Source organism: Argiope bruennichi, chromosome 4 (genome assembly GCF_947563725.1).
Source record: "Argiope bruennichi chromosome 4, qqArgBrue1.1, whole genome shotgun sequence".
Lineage (NCBI taxonomy): Eukaryota > Metazoa > Arthropoda > Arachnida > Araneae > Araneidae > Argiope > Argiope bruennichi.
Genome location: NC_079154.1, coordinates 56,446,451 through 56,465,577, shown reverse-complemented (window position 1 = coordinate 56,465,577; position 19,127 = coordinate 56,446,451). Strand labels below are relative to the sequence as shown.

The following is a 19,127-nucleotide window of genomic DNA, read 5'->3' as shown; positions in this document are numbered from 1 at the left end:
TTAGCAAGATTTCATTGCTTATTTATAAATCTTTCCCATAGGCCATGTCCTCAAAATTACACATGTTTAAAAGGAGCTGATGTCAATACATATATATCAAATTTTAATTTTTATGGATCATCAGTGGTCACTATCTCACAGTTAATGACTTTGCATTTTTGGCAAGAACTTTATCAAAAGGTGAAATATTGAGATATTATTTATTTATTTATTATTATTTTTTTGCATCAAATACATTTTATATCATTATTGTTTTTATTTATATCTTGAAAGATTAATACTAATATAACATATGGATACATATTTTATTTTTTGTGTGGTATATTATTGTAAATTTCTATTTCACAGATGTTGTTAACTGCTGGAACTCTTCATGTTAGCTACTTCATTATGGCTTTTTATTCTTTTCTGTACTCAAGTGGATTGATTTTAGCTATTATAACAAGATCTTATAAAAATGTTCTTAAAGAATTTGAAATTGTTGAAAAGAAATCTCGTTCAGTAAGTGATATTGTTCAAATTAAGTTGCCTTACATATTATTTCAGAAGTATCTATCTTTAGAAATGCAGGGAATGCATGATTATATTACAGTTGAAATTTAATTTTTAATTTCAGATGAAGAGAGATACTTCAACTATAGGGGACTCTCAAAAAGGCATAGTAAAAAGTCCATCATGCAAGTCATATGAATTGTTCTCAAGTCAAGTCATATCTTCTGATAGAATTGAGCGTCAGACTTCTGAAATTATTGAAAATACTAGTCGTGCAAGTGATAAGAATTTTGATGTAAGCAAACTAATTTAATAGAATATTTCAATGTTTTTTAATATCAAATTCTTACCATTAGGTTTTTGCTGCATATTATGCTAGTTAAAGTAAGAATAAACACTTCAACGGTTAATCTGTTGCTTCATAAAAAATTAATTCTAAGTCAAAAGCATGCTAGCTGAATGGTAGTATGCTCATAAAAAAGGAATAAATACAAGCATTTAACATAATATTTGTTTCAGTAGTTTGTGCCTTAAAGGAATTTCCTTTATAAATTTGGCAATAAAAGTAATTTTATAATGGTGATAAAGTAAAATGCTGAGAGCAAAATATTTTTATACAACTAATTATATTTGAGCCAAGAATAATGGAAAATGGCAAAAATAAAGCTTCATTCCATGATTTCCAACTCCTTGAAGAATTTATAGTTAAAATTATTTTAAAGCTTAAAGTCTATAAATAAAAATCTGCTTTTTAATCAATATGCAAAGACTAAAAATTACCCTCACCTTACTTTGAACATAAAGGAGAATATTTTTATTTTATTGAAGCAGAAGTGCTTGTAAATATAAATTACATTCAAAATACATTTTTTAAAAAATTGTGATAATTAGTTAAAAATAATAAACCCATTGAAATGGTATCATTGGAAACATAATATTTTAAATTTGTGAAAACAGATTTTGTTTGATTATTTTTGTAATTTATTGTCCCAAAGTTTGAAAAAGTATAAATTAAATAAAGAAGTTATTAAAATTTCCCACAAAACATCTCATTATATATTTGCTTCATCTAAATTATATTATTATGGTTATTTGATATTTTGGACTAATTGCCTTTCTTTTAGAGCTCTGATGGATGAATATGCTTGTATTTTCATTAATTGGATATTCTAATAGACTTTAATAAAATCTGCTATAAAAATAGAATTGCCCTATATTTTCTTGTAGGATCTAATTATTATATTTATTTTCTGTTAAAAAATTCATTATAAACTATCTTATTCATTGTGGAGCAAGAGAGAAGGAAACCAATTTAATTTTTAAAAAATGCTTCTTTTTCAATCCATGAATGGAATGGATTGACTGCTTTGTTAAAATTGTATTAAGACAGCCTATTGCATAATAATGAATTAAAATGTATTGACTATTTGTTATTATTTTATTTTCATATCCAAGTTTTAATTTTACTTGAATTAAAATCTTAACATTACATTTTTTTTATGATGTAAATTTTCATTTAGTCTGATTCTGGTTTGAAAGAGCATTTAGCTGAGAGCAGGCAGAAAAGAGAAGCTGTGAGATGTCAGCTTGCTCGTGAAAAGTCAACTGGTAATTATGAATATACTTGTTAATTTGATTTGATATATAGATAAATTAAAACGAATATTTTGATGGTAATGCTTTTTTCTTCAACAGGTAGTATTAGTACTTATATGACTCAGGAAGTAATATATTGAAGTAATGAATACATTCGCTAAAGATATTCAATATGCTTATTTTCATTAACATGGTACACATCAATTCTGTAATTCAATTTTTACTAAACTTTCTGGTTCATGGTTCTGTCATTCATTATAGCAGCAGTTTTGAAACTTTCAAATCAGTGATGATTGAACATAGGGTTTGATATATTCGCATGAAAAGAAATATGACACTGTCACAGCGAGAGTAATAGTCTTTTATCATTCTTAACTGAGTAAACAGTCCATTAATGTGGTAATATGCTTTACAATAACAATTCCATAGTTTTGTAAGAAAATTAGATGGTATATTATCTCATAGAATTAAATCGTCAGCTAATATTGTAGAATAAATTGTTTTAAGAAATAGTTATGATAAAATTCGTGTTTCTTGATGTACTCCAATGTCTGCTTCAATGATAAGATGAACTGCCTGATTTTATTCTTCAACAATGTGATGTCCCATTATATTTTCTTATAGAAGTGCAAAGCTTTCTCAGTAGCAATCTGTACATCATTCATTTAGCTTACAAAGAAATATTATTTTGACTTCTACATTTCCAGGTTCCTTTTTAAGAGGATATATATGGCTTTGTGGCCAGCAGTCATCACTAATTTTATAATTTTTATTGCTAAAGTTGTTGCCTATAATGATAGACACATTGTACAAAAGGTTTGGTTAAAACTCCTTCAAGATATGATGTATTCAGTATATTATAAAAGGATTGTATATTAGGCATCAGTGATGCTTTCATTCAAAACTTGAATATATTTCCTTTTGGAGTATGCATATTTGAAATATATTTTCTGTTTTAATAGATCAGAACAGAAATCTGGACAATTTTTAAATGTTGTTCTGTTTATTAAGATTCTATGTAGACATTTTTTTAAAAGAGTTACTGTTGTCTAAAATGTATTTAAATATTATTCATGTGAGGTTTAAAATTAAAACATAAGATTGAATGTTTTTATTAAAGATTTGGAGTTTTTATTTCATAATTATTTTTGAATACATTGGATACTTACATTTTATAATACTTTATATGGAATACTTTTGAATACATAATTACTATTGACTACTTTCTGTTTAATGTATTATTGTAAAGATCAAATTTTAGAGAAAAGAAATAACATATCAGCCACAGGAATTTATGCAACTTTGATGTAAGGATTAGTGCAACAATTTTTAACTTGTAAAAATTGTTGCTTTAATTAAGAATATAGTATGTAAGAAACAGTTCATTCAGTATTGTATAATGTGAATGCATAATGTACATTGTATAATGTATTGCAAGTATAATGTGAAATTGATAACCAAGAAATTATGTTTAGTTCTAAAGCATGGATAAAAGGAATTATATATAATGTAAGGATTTCAATTATTTGGATGCAAAAACTAATGAATTAGAAATGAGAGTTAATTTATATTATAACTTAAGAAAAAGATAATTTTACCTGAGTTTTTGTCTTTGGATCTGCTTCTTTGTCAAAATTATATTTATGGTGTTTTTATTTGACAAGCGTTTTGGTTTTTTTTCTTTTTTTTCTAACAATGATTATTTCTGCTATTTATTTTTAAACTGATTAAATAATTCAGACCAATTTCTTTTAATTAGTCTTTTTCTGTATTTGTATAAGATTTAAAAATGAAATCTATAGCCAAAATATATTTTGATATAAAAACTGTTTCTATTAAATTTCAAAAATTTAATTAAAAAATTACTTTCATTGTAAAAAATAAAAACATTTTTAATTTCATTACAAAAATTTTCTACTTCAAACCTTGAATTGATTTGTCTTTTGCATCATATATGTATTGAATTGTCATAAATTATCATGTTTTTAAACATTTGATAAAATTAAATCATTCATGGATAATATAATTTGGCATAAAAATACATGGAATGCACTTATTCTAAAAAATCTTGGTTGAATCAAAATTTTAACACTTTCCAAAACAAATAGTACTGTAATCAATGGAAGAAATCAAGCTTTCAAATGATTTAAAAATTAATCATGATATAAATGCTTATATTTAATTTTTAAAAATTGTCTTTTTTTTCCTTTATAGAATCTAATGATCAATCAGCTAGTACTTCTGCTTGCTCATCAGTGTTTCAACAGCATTTAAAGAAATTCATATCCAGTTTCAGTGCTGAATTATTTTTCTCATTGTCCATTACATCATATCTATGTATTGTTATTGTCCAGTACAGTCGTTTGAAGCTTATCTCATTTGAAATATGTTTGTATTGCTATTATGTAAGTAATGCTATTATAGTCTGTTGTTTAAAAAAAAAAATTGATCTTAATTGAAATAAATTGTGTTAATTTTCTAAGAAATTTTTGTATATCTATGTAATTTGATAAACATTTACGTTTTTCATATTCTTAATGTGTTTCCAACTTTCAATTTTAACGAAACTTGACATTTGACTGTAAATTTACAGATTTCTGCTTCTTTAGTTTCTGTTTTTTTAGTCTGTTTCTTCTGTTTATTTAGAAATTCTGCAGATTTCTTAATAAACATGCTAGACAGTTGCCTTATATTAGGCTCAGATAGGGCCATAAGCAAGTTGATTAAAAAACTTATTCCTAGATGCCAAATAAATAATTTTATGAAAGGCGAAATGTTAGAATAATGTTAATGCTTTATTAAATGTAATTAGTCATATGTTCATGATATTCAGTTATTTATTTATAGTATCTGAAATAATATTGTGCACAAACATAAACATCAGACAGTTTCAAGTAAATAAAAAAATATTTATTTGCAAAATTAGCAAAATAAAAAGGATTAATCTAAAATTATTCATTAAAATGTTGAAAAATGGGTTGAAATGTGGAATTAAATAGACCATCTAATTGAGAAAGGGGTAGTATGATATGCACTGCCTAGAGCTAAAAATATTTAAATCTGTGACTAATGTTTTGACCTAAATATGCATTTGATTATTAGCTATCATTTTATTAAAATTTTACCTAATTCTCTTATGCATTTGTATTTATTTAAAATTATATTATTAAATTGGTAATCAATGCTAATTTAATAATGTTTTAGTATTATCATAATTTTTGCAAATATTAGTTTTGAATATGAAAAAAGTCTTTATTTGAGTATATTATTAACTGTAATCTGTTATATATTTTTTATTAAATAAATATAAAGCTTATAACTAAAGCTTATAAAGCTCTACACCTATAAAATAAAAAAAAGTTATCAGGTCACATTATTATGACCACCTTTCTAATAGTTGAAATAGCCTCCCCTTGCATCCAAAACAGCAGATGAGAGACATATTCAATAAGTGTTTGGAAAGGGGTGACAGATATCTGTGACCATAAGAACAGCAAAACATCATACAGCTTGTGAAGATTCCAAGGCGGAGGGTCTTTCTGCCTGTTTTGGCAATCATGATGTTTCCATTGATCTGCACAGGGATTAAAATCTGGGGAATTTGAAGGCCTTGGTAGCTACTGGAACTCTCCCTCATGCTCCTTGAACCATAGATAGACTCATGACATGTAACATTGTCCTCATGAAACATGTCATCATTTTCAGGTTTTACAGTTTCATGCAAGGATGTATCTGATTGGCAATGATTGATAAGTACACACAGCTATTACAAGAATTAATAGACTTAAAGCATGCCAGGAAATATGCCCCTGTTCACCATGCTCCATCCTTTATTTTGTTGGTGCCTGGCATGCTTTAAGGGCATGTTTTGTTGGTGTTTGTCTGGAATATCAGAAAAACCAATTTTTTTCTGATATTCCAGAGTCCATTATTTGTACTGTAATGCAAATGCATTATGGTTATTACAATGCATGCTTATCAGCCTGGTTACAGAAATCAGACGTTTGCTGTGAATGCCAATATTTAATGAAATACATTGAACAATTGACCTGGTTGGAGTTCTGGGGCATTGTTGATTCATTTGGGCTGTCAATCCACTCTTCATCAGACATCACAAGCTCACATCTGTCATTAATAGCCTATTGTGTGTCACAGTTTGCATGTCTGGATTTCTACACCCCTTGATTCTATCATTTATCATATACTTTCATTATGGCACTATGTGAATACTTCTTGAAAGCTGCTGTTTCAGAAACGCTGCCACCATGTGCTTTGTACCATATGATCATACCATTTTCAATGTCTGTTAAATTGCATGACTTACCCCATTACAGCAACTATTGCTATGTGAAAACATGCTACTTGTTTTCAAAATATATAACATTATATATTAGAATTATTTCCATTTTATTTTAAATTGTTAATGCTTGCAGATGACAAACATATATAAACAATACCATTTAAATATTACAGAAAAATTATTAGAAAAGAAATTGTATGCATTTCTCATTCAAAATTTTTCTGTAAAAGAAGATTGGAATTTTATGATCCTTTTTACCAATTTCTAATTAATTTGTATATTATGACAAAAATATTTTCTCCACAGGTTTTTGCTGGAATTACTCTTGTGGAAGTTGTTTTAAAAATGATCGCATATTCACCAAAAGAATATTTCCAAAGTAAATGGAATTCTTTTGACTGTTTAGTTTTGATTGTTGGTGGAACAGAACTGATTCTACTTGAAGTAGATCATCCTATACTGTTCACTTTACGATCATACAAATTGGTAATTAAATTTATTTTTTAAAGACTATTTTAATCTAATGCTTCATGCTTTGTATAATAATGTGACAAATTATGGTATTTTTTTACAAATTCTGTGCTATATTTTTTATTTCATTTTATTCATTGAAGTTACAACTGCATTTGAATAAAGTTGTTGCTTGTTTTAAAAGAAATATAACTAGATATTAATATACATTTTTTAATTAAATCTCACTTATTCTTTCCTGGCTATAATTTATGTCACACTTTTAATTTCTCTCTCTCACTCTTTTTTTTTAAACTCCTTGGATTTTAAAATATTTACTCACCTTTATTTCTAAAAAAATAATTTTTTGAGTTTAAAATTTGAAAAATTATATTAATTTATTAAAGTATATAATTTGTTATTATTGATTGCTCTTATTAGTAATACATCTTTAATTCACTAAAAATTGATAATTTAAATAATATTTTTCCTTAATTAAATTTAAAACGCAAAAGTTATCAAAGCAAAGATTTTGTACAACGAAATAGCTCTTCTGATATGATTGATCATCTTTTCTTTTATGAGTTTTTCTAAAATTAGTGCTATAAGGTGAGCAGTGAATAACTATAATTTTTTAAAAAAGTTTCTTTGATGAAAGATATTTTATTAGACTATGATGACTCAGAAGGATAACTGAAGATATAATTTTTTTTAAACATAATTGAAGATTAAACTTATCTGAAGATTAACTTTAATTATATGCATATCTTTTGAGCATCTTTTTTTTTTTTATTTCAATCTTTTGAATATATTTTTTATTTTCTCCCTTAATTTTTCCCTGTCTATAATTTATGTGGCACTTTTAATTTCTTGCTATTTTTTTTGTAGACTCTTTGGATTTTAAAATATTTATTAGCCATTTGTATTTTACCTTTTATCATTTTTATTTTAAGACTAAATATGTTTTAAAAGTTTGGAATTTAAATTCTTATTTGTAATTCAGTTTTTGTAATATTTTTGTTTTTAAAGTCTCTAGAAACATTAAATTTTTTTTGAAAAAATATCCGATTTCACGCCAATTTTAATGAGAAAATTTAACATAGATATTATATGCATAGTTTTGAGAAAACAAAAACTTCTGATTTTTAAATTGCAAGAATATGTTTTAGATGTGTCAACAGATGCATGGTCAAATTTTCAACAATGAGGTACAGAGACAAAAATTATTGTTCCCACCATGAAAATATTGGCAAAATGTTTAAAATGAAATAGCTTTTTTCCCCTCAAGAGCATTATTAATTTTGCAAGAAACGTATTTTATCTCTTAATTTATTGTTCTGTTTTCTTGTTACATTTATGCCTACTTTTTAATTTAGTAAGATAAAATCTATTTGTAATTAAACTTTTTCAGGTGAAACTAATGGTGTGCTGCAATACTTTTGCCCTGAAAAATGCTCTGGGAAGCTGTGTTTTCTTATTCAGACATCCTACTTCAATCCTGTTCGTTTTTATTATAATTTGTATTGTCACTGGAATGCAATTGTATGGGCAAGAATATTTTAACAGTGTTGATAGGTATTTTTGCTGTTTCATCAAAACTACTGTAATATTTGTTTTGTTCTTTACATTTATTATTTAATTTATTCTAAATCACAGGCATCTGAAGTTAATCATTTCAACATTAAATCAATTCTTTTATATCTATATATATATTAATATGCTGTTATGTTGATATTATTTTGATTAAATACTAAAATATTTTATTGAAACCTTTAAATTATGAAAAAATAATAATATTCATTAGTATTATTTAATATATTATAGAAAAAAACATAAATTTCTTTTCCAAAGTATATGTAAAATAAAATAACTTGGATTCTGCATATATGAATGCATTTAATAGTTTACTTTGAATGTAAGTTTACTTTTCATACAATAATATTTTTATCTGGTTTTTATTTTGTTGTTTAAAAAAATGTTAAGTTGATGATTTAAAATATTTTAAGCAATGCTAAATTATTAATTGCTGTATTATGATTTACTTTATATACTGTAATAAGCTGTTTAATTTTTCATTTTTGATATGATCAGATAAAAATTATTTGTAATTATTCTTAGATTTCCTGACCAAGAACCTCCTCGTTGGTTTTTCAAGGACTTTTACAGCTCTTTCATTTTGGTTTTCTGCATGTTGTGTGGTGACTGGAAGCAACCCATGGTTAATACAGTGCTCTTTACTTCTTATTCTAGTGATCTCCTGATGCTCATCTTTGTACTTATTGGTAATTTTGTGGTAAGAAAATTCATTCGTGTTTATAAATTTTTTTTTTATAAATTTATATTTACTTGGAAAGAATATCTAATAAAATAATCATAATAAGCATAATAAAATAATGATAATTAATGTGTGTGTACTGGTGCTTCAGAGGCCAGACTGCTTGACCTATAGCATCAAATTCTGCACATGTATACCTTCGAGGTTAGAAATGTACAACTCTGTGTGATATTTTGAAATTTTAATTAAAAATTAAATTGAACTGTGGCATTTTCAAGCGATAACATCCGGAAATACTATTGCACAAAATAAGTTTCACACCATTAAAACAATAAAAAAATTATCTTTTTAATGATAACAATTTAACAGTTATGCTACTTTTTTCTGAATTTTGGCAACTTTTTAAAGATATATTTTTGCCTGACTTCCAATAACACTGTTACTCTGAATTTTAAACCATTTGCATTTTTCATCAAATATTTTATCATGTGATTTTCTTCCATTGTTGAAAGCTTTAAAGAAAAAAAAAATATATATTTACATGACAAATAAAAATATATAATTATGATATCATGAAATTTAGAAGATAGATGAATCAAGTATTTATATTTTTAATAGTGCTAAAATGTTATGGTATTGTCTCCATTAGAAAGGTTCATGTACACAATAAACAGCACTTAAAAGAGATAATTAAATTAACATAGTTTTATTGTCAAACAGTTGGATGGAATCATGAATATAGAGTTGCAAAAAATTATTAATTTATAAACAAATGTAATCAATATTCCTGATGAACCAGCTGGTCGCCTGATGCTATTAGTATTTAAATAAAATGAGATAATTCTAATGTGTTATGGTTCTTTACATTCTTAATATGGAACATTGCTTTATGGTGCTTCTAATTTTAGTTTCTTTGAATAATCTTTTCACTTGAGAATAAATTTTGCATGCTTCTTTCTTCTGTTCATGCCACAATATTGATAAATAAAATAACGATTTCATCAGGACATGTTACTTTCCCAGGTTTAGGGTTTATTAGCATCATTGTTAACTAATTAGTGCAGTGCCATTTATTTATTTATATGAAAAAATTAGTTTATTTTGAAGCATTTGCAATATTGTTTCTGTATTTCTTTTGTAGTTCTGTTAATCAAATTTTTTTCAATTAATGCGCAGCTCTTTTTTTATCATTAAAACATTTATTTAATACATTGTATATAAATTTATTTTTAATTAAAATTTTATTTACATTATCTTAAATATGCCTATTTATAATTACTTAACTATTTTATTAATGTGGTTATGTAATTTAGTTTGGAAGCACATTAACATTCTTCACAAAAAGATTTTACATATTATAAAAAAAATCCTAAGTAAACATTTATCATTATATATTCAATTTTAAAGATATACATAATTTCTACTTGTGAGGAAAAACTGTTGTTATAATTGGAAATTCAGTATTAGCCTTGCAAAAACAAAATTGACATTTTTATAAAAATGGAATATATTGCCCTATAAATCAATTGTAAGGAAATGTAAAAAGTAGTCCTTTTTTTTATTTTGATATTTGGCCTATAGTCTCTATAAATAAAATACACATTTCAAGGTCATAGGATTTTACTACTCCAAATTTTTCTTTCTCTGTTTCAGCAAATCTTGTTTTTTCCCCATGCCAATACAGTTAGAAGTTTGAATAGGAAACTAAGTTGGGTTTCTGGCTACTATTTGAAAGCTTATATGTTATTGAAATATACTAATACTATGAATATACTAAATATATAATACTATGAAATATACTAACATCCTGAAGATTTTCTATGATGCTTATTCAAGAATAAGATCTTTAATTTTTAAGAAAGTTTAATAAGGATAAATTTCAGTTTAATAAATGTACATTTTTAATATCACACACATTTAATAACTTCATATATTTAAAAAATAAATACACCTACTTTCAGATATAGTTATCATTATTAGAGTAAATTTTTGCAAGTTTCATTTTGAAATAAATAGAAGGATTATAGACATTAAAATCTCTAATTTAAAATTTCTCAATTTAAAAACATTTTCACAGAAACTGCTTATACTGTCATTTCGTAAATTGATTACAATACTTTCTAATGAATTGTCTCCAGCACCAAATTTAGTGAAGGCCTCTTCTTGTTTGTGTATTTCACACATTTTTTCTATTCCACCATTACATTTAACTGTGCTTCATTAAGCAATTTCTTAACATCGTTAATTTTGAAATTTTATTTGTATTCAGAGTTTCAACTATCATCTGCGCCCAGATAAGTAGTCATGGGGGGGGGGATATCATCATTTCATGTCCAATTTCCTATGCTATCTGATCAAGCTCATATGCTCTGTATTTTTCTTTGTGCTCCTTTACAATGTTCAGTAGTTCTTGTCTGATTTTAATAACATTATGAGGAATATTTTTGTTCAGAAGCCATACCACAATGGCACCCTTTTTTGTCTTTGTTGAGGAATTTATTTCTGCATATGCAGAATGATAACTCACATTGTCCATAACAATGACTGATGGTTTATCCATCTTCTTAGGAAATCGAGAAACCATTTTTTAAAAACTTCTTGGTTTATCTCCTTGTGATAGGCAGTTGTACTTTTGGATTGAAATACTTGATACTTGATCAGCAGATCTGGCATGACAAATGATTAATCTAGATCCTTTCCCCATTGTGACTTTTAAGCTTCCTTGACTAGTAGAACCAAGTAAATTTTAAGTGAATGGTTAACATTTACCCATATTTCATCAAGATATATCACTGTCCTGGATAGAAAATTGTTTCTTACATTTGGCATTTTTCTCAAAAACCTCATGCAAGAAACAATAATTTATTTCTTTTCGTTAAAAGTTTGCACTTTTTGTTTAAGAAAAAAAAAAATGCCAAAATTTTTAAAATTAGTGATTTTATGCGATCAAAAAAATTAATTTTTTTCTATTAAGAAAACTTGTAATTTTACAATTGTTGGAAATTCACCTCTGTCATAAAACTCTTGTACAGTGTGGCATACACCGTTTTTGCCAAAATCATCCAAGTCTATAATAGATTTTTTTCGGATTTCTTTTTTTGGGCAGTTTAAAAGTTAGAATATTATTCTGAACTTCAGCAGCTGCTGTCATATCTCTGTGCAAATTCACTGTACAGTTCTATTGGGAACACCACACATTTACTTTCTGAATCTGCAAAAACAATTCTTTTACTATAGAATTCGATTTAGACACCAATTCTTTTAGGTAATTGTACACTTTGTAGGCAACCATCTTTGATGATCTCCTGATATCAAGGCTATTCATAATAGAGAGAGCTTAAAAAACAAACACTTTTAGCACTATTTTGTGGAAACGAATGAGAATAAATGGCAATAAATCAAGCTTTAATGTGCCCGCCAAGAGAAAAAAATCAAAAAGCTCTCAAAACACTTTAACGGCCGTGTGAAAAGAAAGAGTGGCATTGCTGTCTGCTACAATCTTTCCAAGGGGACAGAGTAGAAAACGTGATCTAGCCAATTATATTTACGTAGATTATATAGTTGATATACTTTTTTTTTGGTGGATATAAAATGCATTAGAGTTTTTCCTTTTTATTTGACAAGAAACAGTATAACTTGCTGATTTCTTATTCATACATATTTATAAAAAGTAGTAAGTTGTTTTAATAAATTTTTAAAATTTACAAAGTTGTAAATAAATATTTTATTAGTATTCTTGAACAAATTATATTTATATCGTAATGTTTATTTTGGGTTTTTTCATGAATTTGCATTTATGTTTTCATTTAATCTTTAATTATCTTTAAATGTTATATGTGTTGAAATCTTAATTTTATAAAAATTATGTATTTTTTGGGCTAGTTAATTTTTTGTGGGAAATTTTATTATTTTATCAATATTTCATTTTTACAGATTGCTTAAGAGTATATTTCTTTTCAGATCATAAACCTTTTCTTAGGCATAGTATTTTATACTTTTTTCTATAAGTCATTACCCAGAAATCTTTCATCTGAAGATAAACTCCAAAGTGCTATTCAAGTTATTTTGAATAGACAAGCGAATCTTTCAGAGGCTGTGGTGAGTTTATTATTTTCTTCTTAAATTAATAATTGTTGATCATTTTAATCTTATATGCTAAAAAGTTTTGATAATTTAGATTTGAAATGTTTCATTTTATTAAAGTAATGTAGAAATAATGATTTTAATATCATTAATATTTCTATTTATAAAAAATTTAATATCATTAATATTTCTATTTATAAAAAATTTAATATCATTAATATTTTTAGTGGTTTCTTAAGTCTTTTCATCTTGATACATATATTTTTTATTATGTTTTTATAAATGTAGCAGTTTAACTTACCTCCTCCCATACTTGGGAAATAGGTTCTTTATAATTCAGTAATACCAACAAAAGATTTGAACATATGTCTGTAATGGGACTTTAATACTTGTAACTGTATCTCTCAATGTTTTTGTATGGATTTAGCCATTTTCATATAATTCTTGTTTTGATCTCGACTACGTAAGCTTCAGTTTTTTTTAGCATCTTGTTATACATCAGATTTTTAAATAAAGTTTACTATATATATATATTTTAATAATTGTGTTAGTATCATTCTGAATGTTGAGCATAAAATGCAGATTTATTCACTATTTCTCTTTCATTTCTCATTTTTCAATCAAATCAATACAAACTATGCTAATAGAATGATATTGAGAAAGATTAAAATAAAAATATTGTTTATATTCAATCCTATATGGCATTTCCAATATTAGTGTGTGTTTGTGTATGTGTGTGTGTAATGATATTTTGAACTCTAATTTCAATTTAATTAATTTCCAAGGTTTTTTCTTAATTTAGCCCATAGTAACTTCATTCTAAAATATTCTCTTATTTCATGATCCAATTCCACTTTCTCTACTTAATTAATTCAAGAGAGCTTTGTAAAATTGCTGATTCGGCTAAAAGCCTAACTTTCTCACACTCCGCATAAAGGGTTAGAAAAATGTCCAGTAAGCACATTCTTTTTAAAACATCCCTGTGTTTCCCCTGCCTTGTCGGCATGTGTAGCGAAAATCCCTATTGAAACCTCATTATATATAAGCACAATGGAGAAATATTTTCCCTATCAATTTCTCAGGTTATACAAGACCAGGGATAAAATGATAGAGAGCTTTTACCTCATTCCTTTCTGGGTCGTTCTATGCTGTGTGTTCTCATTGTTTGTAAATAATGCCTGCGTCGAAGATGAAATAAAATGATGTCTCTGACGTCAAAAGTTTGAAATGACATCGAAAGTTCTTCACTGTCTTCAAAATTGCATTCTGCTTCACATAAAATAATGCTTATATATATATATATATATTAATATTAGATATACCTTTCTGTTAAAATGGTATATCTCTTGAGCATAATTTCAGGGGATTTTCGGGTCACGATGAATCATTATTTGACAATGTCTGTATTTCCTCACAGAAAAAATCCCTTTCTTTGAATCCCTGCCTGAGGGTGACCCTTGAAAAAGTCTTCAGGCCGGATTCTTTTTTTATATTTTTTTTAATAATTTTTTTTGGTTTAATTTTTATTTGATTTTTTGTTTTTCCTATTAACTTGATTCTAATACTTTTGTATATATATATATATATATATATATATATATATATATATATATATATATATATATATCATGTGTATGTGTGTGTTTTCAAAGTACATGCTGGAATTATTGAGTTTTTAACAAATAATAAGTTGGTAAAATGAGTGACACACATCAAATCCATGTTCTTTCAAGAATAACAGCAAATTATTGAGGATGATATTAATATTAAATATTAGGAATAATAAAATTGATATTGATTTATAATATTTTCATATAATTTTGTCTCATGATATTAAACCTTTATAAATATTTAATAAAAAATGTATGTGTTTTTTAAAAATCTTTCAGGCAAATGTGAAACAATCAAAAAGTGATAACTCTCATCCAAATGACAGCTCTTGCAGTGACACATTATCTGAATCGCAAGAAAATTCCACTCGGTCTTTAAACAAAAGTATTCATTTTCTTACAAATTGTTTTAAATGATAACTTTTTAAAATTTTTCATCTAGTAATATTGAATATAAATTTATGCATACATATATATCTATTATCATTTATGAATTTAATTATTTTTAATAAAAATTTATTGGATTTTAAATCAATATTTTTGGATTTAAATCTGGATTTGTTATGATTAAAATAACTTTATTCAAGTTATGTTTTATACTAAATCATTTTATATTCTACAAAAATGTGGATTTTTTAAAATAATAATTCCTTTGATAGATTTTTTTTAATATTTATTTGAACTTAACCAAGAATAAATACGTTTAGGAATTGAAAAAAATGTCATTAATTCTGACACAGAATGTGCTTTTTTGTCTTTAACTGTCTATTATTGAGAACTTAAAATATTTCTTAAAATATATTAAGGCCACAAATACTAGACTATTTGTTGTATTCAGTGTTTCAGTCTACTCAGATTAGAATTTTTGTATTTTACTTTATTAAACACTGTACATAATACCTATTTTTTTTCAACATTGTGAAAATGATTTTTTATATATATTTCACTTAAAGTTCTCCAAGATGAAAATTTTAAGATATTATTTCATTAACTTTGATTTATTTATAAAAGTTATCTTTCTAAAATTACATTTCTCATGATAATTAAAAATGCAAATAAATAAGTATTAGAAAATGATAAAACTTATGTATCAGTTAAGAGTATGATTATTATTTTTTACTTGTTTTAATCATTGTTGGCTCACTTTTGAAAATTTAAAAATTGTACAAGTGGTTATCAATAAATGGCTAATGAAACAAGTTTATTCAAAAGATTGCCATTTTCACAATATTTTGTAGAATGTTGAGATTGTTCATGTAATTAAAAGGAAATGAGAATACCTTTAGCATCAGTATTAGTTCTGTATAATCATTACATAATTTATAATATAATTATGTATTTACAGATTTGTAAAAACACCCAATTATTTGGTATTGTGTATAAAATTGTCCTTTATTTTATAATTTATTCTTAAATTATGTACTAAGAGTTAGTTTTTACTAATTTTGTATTTTTATTCAGATAAAAAGAAGCTCCATTACAAAAATGAAATGGAAATAATGGAAGATAGTTCATCTGAATATATGGATGATTGTTGCCCATCTCTTTGTTACTTTTGTTGCTCTTGCTGCAAAGCTGATGAAAATCCTGTATTGTGGCAAAACTGGGCAGATGTACGAAGTAGGCTCTATTGGCTTGTTGAGACAAAAGTTTTCAGAATTGCCATAGCTATGATTATAATTTTCAGTGTGACAATTTTAGTAAGTTTTTCATGATTTCTCATTTATATTTTATTTGTTATTTTTTTATATTTATTAATGATGTTTAATTTTTTAATTAGCTAAAAAGTTTATTAAATATTTTATTTTCATTTTAATATTTTAATTATTTTAAAAAAATAATTAAAATAAAAACTGAGTATTTGAAAAGTATTAGGAAATGAAATTGAGAAAGAAAAATTCCTTATAGTTTTTTTTAATGAATTTATTTGAAGTAAATAGTTGCATTGATTAATTATTCTTCTTTGTAAAATTATACTTTTGAACTTCTCATTTGCAGGAAATGAGTCTGCATGTACTTCAAATATATTACTATTTAGTAAGAACTGACAAAGCATATTTTTGTAAATTATGCTTTTGTCTGAATACTTATGGTGGGAAACTGTTAACATATTCCACAAATTAAAACTTATGCATTACTTATTAATAGATTTTGTAATATGTAGCTAATAATGATATGAGAAAAAAATATTTATGATTCTTTTTATTTGCTTTTTAAAAATGAGTTTATTTGAAATAGATAATTAGTTGCATTGATTAATTTATTATAATTAAAAATGTATTATAATTTAAGCAAGAAATTTTTTTGCAAAATTTTGAATATAAATTTACATGTTGTAACTATTTGTAAAAGAAATATAAAAAGGTGTTGTAATCACTAGTGAGGATTCAGTATAAGAAACCAGAATTATATATTTACTGACAATAAAGATGTGCGTCCATCTTATCTGTTTGCACTTTAAAAGTCAAGCTGTTTGAACTGGAGCAATCAAAATTGGCACAAATATAGTTTTAAGGTTAAAATTTTGCACTTTATAACTTTTTGTAACTTTTAATTGTCAAAAATTAAGTGAAATTTTTGTAATTTTATACAATAATTAAAAAAAAACTACATAAAGCTGATTATGGTTTAGTTTTAAAATAAAAAAATTGTGTTTTTAATTATATTAATTAAGGCTGTGTACAGTTTTTTCCCTGAATTTTGACAATTAAAAAATAATTTTATATAATTTTCAATAATACTTTTTATTATTGCTATGAATTTCAAGCCTTCATTGCTTCATCAAATATTTGGACATTTGGACAGGTTCAAATGGTTTTCTTCCATTGTTGAGAACTAAAGAAGGAAGATTCCATTGTTCATTTCACATGTTGAAATTAAAAAGTGAAGTCACAATCCAGTGAAAAACATTGCACAACTAAAGGATAAATTACCCATCAAGTTATGATTTTTAATAATACTTCATTTCTCTAGTAAGGTTTTTTTATAATAAAAAAATAAGCATAAAGCTATCTAAATATCACAATTTATATGTCTATTACAATTTAATGCTTAAAAATATTTGATTGAGGCAGTCACAGTCAGATTATGATTAGGGCTTTAATTGAACTTAAGCTAAAAAAATCACATCTAGCTTTAAGAAATATCCAATCTTATAGGGAACAGTTTTCAAAACTGCTTGCATTCCATTAACATTCAAGAATATAAAATAAATTTAGTTAAAAAAAATAAGAACACATTTGCTGGTGAATTAAGAAATATAAAATTTCTATTTTAATTGCTTTTCAGATTTTAACAATTATTACATATAATGGAATCTTAAAATGTTTTTCACAAATTCATATTAAGTAGTATCTTTCAAATGCAATGGTGTAGTGAAGGTAAATGGTGCCTAGAGTATAATTTGATTTTTTCTCCCCTATCATCATTGTTGGTTTAGCAGGTAAATAGCTGTTTGACTCTTGGCTGTTTGACCTTTGAAAAAATAATACCCCAAGGGCAGTATTATTTTTTATGTTCATCATTACTTTTAACTTTAAAGCTGACATAAATCACTCTAATGTTTTGTCTCCATGATGTGTTCTAGAAATTTCTTGTTCAACAATTGCTATGGTACAATTATCATGAAAATAAAATTTAAATAAATTGATAGACCAGTCTGTAAATAAAGTTTATAGAGTCAGGAAATGCAAATGTGTGTATAATTTCAAAAATCTATCACATCATGAAGTGAGGGAAAATTTCATTAGAAGGAAAGACATCACATTAATTATATCCACTGAAATCAGTTATAAAGTGTATTTAGAAAGAAAAGTGATGTATTTCAAATACAGGATTTATGGAATTAATTTCAGATTGTTATCAAAATTATTGTTATTCTTTAAATGATGTTGTAAGATACAGTTAAATCATATAATTTCGTACTATAAAAATTGCTATAAAAGACAAAAAAAAAAAAATCGTTTTAATGTGTAGGGAAAAACTGTCTAGAAATTCAACTGAAACTAATTTTCTATTCATCACTTGTCTATGATATTCAAACAAATAAAAAAAGTCTTTATTTTCCATCTGCATATTTAATAATTTTTTGCTTTTTTCCTTTGATTTATTTACTTGATCATAAACATCCAGTGATAATTTATATCTATATACACTTAAAGAAATGAATCAGTTATAACAAATCATGTTTTTGAAAGCAAGTAATGCAAAAGAAGCATTGTAAAGTAATAAAAAGAGTGGAACTTGACTAATATGGAGTGTCATAAAAACTCAATTAATATAAAAATTTAGATGGAGAAGACTTTTAAAAACATAAGAGAAA

General features: G+C 25.4%; 1 protein-coding gene across 1 annotated transcript in view; it reads left to right on the top strand.

Annotated features, from left to right (window-relative positions):
- Positions 1-19,127, top strand: part of LOC129965779 (sodium channel protein PaFPC1-like) — a 37,974-nt gene that overhangs the window by 4,630 nt on the left and 14,217 nt on the right. The window contains exons 6-16 of the mRNA XM_056079955.1: positions 42-180; positions 349-501; positions 617-787; positions 2,013-2,100; positions 4,303-4,493; positions 6,695-6,874; positions 8,250-8,413; positions 8,957-9,131; positions 13,074-13,211; positions 15,086-15,191; positions 16,268-16,506. Of these exons, the coding sequence (XP_055935930.1) occupies positions 42-180; positions 349-501; positions 617-787; positions 2,013-2,100; positions 4,303-4,493; positions 6,695-6,874; positions 8,250-8,413; positions 8,957-9,131; positions 13,074-13,211; positions 15,086-15,191; positions 16,268-16,506 (1,744 nt within the window). The remainder of the gene's footprint in view (positions 1-41; positions 181-348; positions 502-616; positions 788-2,012; positions 2,101-4,302; positions 4,494-6,694; positions 6,875-8,249; positions 8,414-8,956; positions 9,132-13,073; positions 13,212-15,085; positions 15,192-16,267; positions 16,507-19,127) is intronic.